This window comes from Morus notabilis, unplaced genomic scaffold (assembly GCF_000414095.1).
Source record: "Morus notabilis unplaced genomic scaffold, ASM41409v2 Scaffold232, whole genome shotgun sequence".
NCBI classification, from domain to species: domain Eukaryota; kingdom Viridiplantae; phylum Streptophyta; class Magnoliopsida; order Rosales; family Moraceae; genus Morus; species Morus notabilis.
Genome location: NW_010366868.1, coordinates 141,409 through 146,567, shown reverse-complemented (window position 1 = coordinate 146,567; position 5,159 = coordinate 141,409). Strand labels below are relative to the sequence as shown.

At 35.7% G+C, this 5,159-nt stretch overlaps 1 protein-coding gene across 1 annotated transcript; it reads left to right on the top strand.

Annotated features, from left to right (window-relative positions):
* Positions 1–1,233: 1,233 nt before the first annotated feature.
* LOC21390539 (vegetative cell wall protein gp1) lies at positions 1,234–2,184 on the top strand. The gene is made up of 2 exons (XM_024174245.1): positions 1,234–1,328; positions 1,434–2,184. Exons 1-2 carry the CDS (start codon positions 1,234–1,236, stop codon positions 2,182–2,184), a joined length of 846 nt encoding a protein of 281 aa, XP_024030013.1.
* Positions 2,185–5,159: the final 2,975 nt, after the last annotated feature.

The following is a 5,159-nucleotide window of genomic DNA, read 5'->3' as shown; positions in this document are numbered from 1 at the left end:
AAATTGCATCAAGATTAATTAGCACTTTGGAAATTGTTTCCCTCGACGCTTGGAGAACATTTTTTACGTGTTCACTTTGTCGGTAAATGTCCAGTTTGTAGAAGTGTGGTCCACGTCCGTGAATGGTTCACACAATTGGGAAAATCTATACCTTATTGGTTTTCACTGCTCTTGGCCGTCTAAGTTTTGGCGCTCTATGTTTTGTGCTCTACAACAGATCAGGGTTTTTTTCACTCTAAATTTAGCATACGCTATCTTTGGTGTTAAATTTAGCATCAAATATCATGCGTTTGAAATTTATAGTTTTTTTTTTTTCCTCCTTTTTTCTTTTGGCAACAACAAAAACGTTAACAAAGATGCTATCGAGAACCCGCATAGTTCTGTAAACTTGGCTAAACTCATAATTTAAAGTGACAAGTAAATTATGAAAAGGAATTATATGTACAACACAGTCTAGCTAGGCTTTTACGTAAATATAATTCGATATTGTAAATAGTACTGTTTTTGGCGGAAATTACATCGTAACATTGTTGGTCCATCAAAAAAATAAAGTGCACCGACCAGATCTTGGATAAAATTACTTTGCAGATAAAGGAGGAAAAAGAAAAATAGAACAACCATGTGAAGATCATTCAACAAGGAAGGAAACATATAATTATAATTTCGGTAACCGGATCGAGTGCCATTCGAGTCGCTACTAATTTAATTCATATTATTGTATCTGTCTTCTTTTCTTGATTGATTAGCTTATGTCAATCACGTGTTTATATATATAAATTTATTATAGTATAAATATGTATATGTGTCACCTATACACGACAAACACGTTGGAATCAACATTAATATGTTATTATAGTTATAGGCTATACTATGTAACTTTGATTACAATCACAAGTGATCAGATGAATTTACAGATATTTTTTTATGTGTGTGTATAGATATAAATATTGTCGGAGTAAAAAACTAATGGGATGAAATTAATTATTCAGATTTTCTAAATAAAATAAAATAAAATCTAAAAACTTTTCAAGTGATTCCTTATCTCATGAATAAGCTAACAAATCAGCCTTTAACTGATAATATGTAATACGTAGGTACAATTACTAATTAAGGGACAGATTTTAACACGTTCTACTGCCGGTAAATCCGTCATCCAGACCACTATAAAAAGACCATATCGCAAGCATTAGGCTTCACCACTCCAAAAGCAATTACAAAGTAGTCTCATAAACAATGTCTTCCTCTCATTTGTTCATCTTACTCCTTGGAGTGTTTCTGACCACTCAAACTTTTGCCGATTACTATAAGCAGGATGCTCCTAATTTTGGGTCACCTCCGGTCGTGAACACGCCACCAACTGCGGTGAATCCGAACCCTCCACACTCTCTCTTCTCTTTCTTCCTTTTCTTAACTCATGCGTTTGAAATTTATAGACAAAATGGGGAGAAGTCTAACCCAATCCCACCCCCGGTGAATCCGACCCCTCCACAACAAGGGGAGAAGTCTAACCCGACACCAACCCCAGTGAATCCGAACCCTCCACAAAATGGGGAGAAGTCTAACCCAATACCAACCCCGGTGAATCCGAACCCTCCACAAAATGGGGAGAAGTCTAATCCAATACCAACCCCAGTGAATCCGAACCCTCCACAACAAGGGGAGAAGTCTAACCCGACACCAACCCCGGTGAATCCGAATCCTCCACAAAATGGGGAGAAGTCTAATCCAATACCAACCCCAGCGAATCCGAACCCTCCACAAAATGGGGAAAAGCCGAACCCAACACCAACCCCGGCCTACCCGAAACCTACACATGAAGAGAAGCTTAATTCACCACCAGCCTCAGTGTTTCCTAATCCTCCACAGCAAGGAGAGAATCCTAACTCGCCACCAACCCTAGTGTCTCCAAATCCTCCCCAGCGTGGAGAGATGCCTAACTCGCCACCAACCCCAATTAATAATCCTCCTTATGGAGGGAAGACTGAGCCTGAGCCTAGGCCTCAGCCCCAACCCGAACCCAAACCGCAACCTCCAACTCAATCACCTAAAGTGGAGAAGCGACCATTTATACAACCACCGGTGTCCTCGCCAGGGCAAGAGGCGCCACCTTCCGGTCAGTACCCAGGAAACAAGCCCTCAACTGGACTCTACCAGCCACCGAGTAGTCCTGGTCATCCGAACTGATGAAATGAGGTCATAGTGATCATGAAAATGGATAGGTCGATGTTAGGTCTTCACTATCCAGAAATAAGAGTTGTTTACGACTCATGGCATGCATGTCGGAGTTTACGTATGTGTATTCTAATTTGATTTATGTCGATCACTATTGGGATTATATTTTCTCTTGACTTGTAAGCCGATGAGCCTATAGATTTTTCTTCTTGTACTAATAATAATTAACCATGATCATTTGTAATATTCTATGATATATGAATATCTCTTTTACATACTAGCATACATACACGGACACGCATCATCTGGTGTAGTCTAATATATGGAACATGCATCTATTTTTGTCAAACATTACCACGTAAATGTCTTTTTTTTTCCTTCTTTCTTTTATTTTTTTCCCTTTTTCCTTTTGACAGAGGGCCTTTAGATATTGGCTCTATACTTTCCGAATTATAAGCTCTTTTTGTGCCCTCTTATAATTGGCTTTTGCATTTTGTTAGGATAATTGATAATTAGTAATTAATTATAAATTAAAGATTAATTAGTAATATTGATAATATAATGCGTAGAAATTAAATAATACTTTCTTTATGTGAGGAAAATAAATATGTGCTTGTAAATATACTATTTACTTCAATCGTCTTAAATATATGCTGTTTACTTCAAAATTGTTTCAGAATATACTATTTGCCTTTTTATTCCCATTTCCCCCCCTTTCGAATCAATCCAACATTCAATGGACTTTTAAATATATATTAGGGGAAAAAAAACTTTGTTTAAAAAGTAAAACAAAAAAATAAAATTACAAATACAAATACAAACAAAAAAATTAAGAAGTTATAAAATATTTTCAATTATGTCTACTTGATTATATACTTGGATGGTATTATTCTTATCTAAAACTTGTGATGCATAACTTTTACATACCAAAGAACTTTTGCATGCACTTTCTTTTCTAAAAGGGGTTATGTAATTATGTACACTAGCGGGAAACACTACAACAATTATGCCCATTTGCGACGACATTTTTTGCGACGACATTTGTCGTCACAAATAATACATTATTTGTGACGACATGTCGTCGCAAATACCTACCATTAAATAAAATAGCCATGTCGTCGCTAATAATTTCAATGTTGTCGCAAATAATATTGGCGCGCAATTTTCAATGGCGCGGATTATTGACGCCAAGGTAATCCATTTTTTTTGCGACGACAAGTCATCACTATTTGCGACGACATTCATCGTCGCAAATAGTTTTACCTTATTTGCGACGACATTGTTTTACTGTCGTCGCAAATAATCTTATTTGATGATAAAGTAGGCGCGGGAAAAAAGCATTAGTTGCGATGACTTTAAAATATTTACGGCGAGAAAATATCATCGCAAATATTTTAGTATTTGCGATGACATTTTATTAATTTGCGACGACAATATATTTTATTATTAGCGACAACATTTTAAATTTATTTGCGACGAATATGTCGTCGCAAATAACTCTGACCTAATATCCCCTTCTTCTTCTTCTTCATTTTCTCCCGACGCTCTCTCTCTCTCTCTCTCTCTCTCTCTCCTACAAATCTCTCCATCGTAGCCTCCTCTTCCCGTGGCCGCCGCCGCCGGCCTCTCCTTCTCTCTCTTCCCTTCTTTCTCTCTCTCTTCCCTGCTCTCTCTCTCTCTCTCATCCGAGCGGATCTCTCTTCTTCTTCCCCTCTCCTTCCGCCGCCGCCCCCCGCCACCGGCCTTCCCCTTCCCTCTCTCCCCTTGTCTCTCTTCCGGTGTTCCCGCCGCCCTACTCCCACCGCCCCGGTCCCGCCGCCCTGCCCCCGCCGCTGCACTGCCGCCCGCATATAATAGAGGTGAGTTTTTTTTTTTTTTCTTAAAACAATTCTGTAAGAACTTGTTATTATAACTAGATTATACTTAGAACTTAGAATCATTTCCTAGGCATTATACTTAGAACTAGATTATATTTAGAATTAGATTCGAGCATGAAGAGCATAGCATTTTTTCTCCTATAGAATTTGTAGTCGTAGCCTTTCATAAATTATTAAGCTTCGTAAAATTAGACCGGACTTTAGATAATTATCTTCGTATATTTTTGAGTAATTGCTTAAATTTTCATATTCATTAATTTAAATTTAACTTTATTGATCAATATTTTCTATTTATATGCATCATATAGATCAACATATGACTCATTAATTAGTAACAATTATGTTGAGATTAAACTCTCATTGAATATCAATGTGAGAGACATATGAGAACATTTAATATTAATCATAATGCAAAAATTTTTTATGAATGAACAATTAATTTATTTGTGTATCAAATTTAAAACTATAAAAAAGTAAAGTATTCATTCTTTTTTACGTTTTTTTTACTGTAGCCCTTGTTTTTATACAAGCGGATCAAGCCCATAATATTTTTGTAAACTCTCATTGTGTCTATATGTTACTCTAGATGTTAATAAATTGTTAATTTTGGTGTTTGAAAATTATGTTTGATGTTTTAATTTGATGTAGGCGTTTGAGTAGGCGTTTGATTTTTTTACCTTCATCCTTGTTTGCACAGTTCCTCTGACATAATCCTTCTATTTTCAGCCCCCGTTTAGTGGGTTTGAACTTTGTAAGTTTTTTATCTTTATTTAGTTTAGAATTGTAGTAGTTGTATGAATTCGGGATTATGATGACAATATTTGAATTATGATTTTGTTATATTGTTGAAATTTAGTATATGTTTATGATTCTTATTCTGGGTGGCACATCTTGCAGCTATGGTGTGCCAAAATCTTTTAAAGTTATTTTTCTGCAGGTTTTGATTTTTGGATTATATGAAAAATAAGTCGTTATGCTGCCGAAATTTAGTTAGGAAACCAAAATTTTAATAAGTTCATTAACACATTTTAATTAATAAAATTTAATTGTGTTAATTAAGAGTAAAATTAAAATTAATTAAACACATTAATAAATTGTTATGTATGTTGT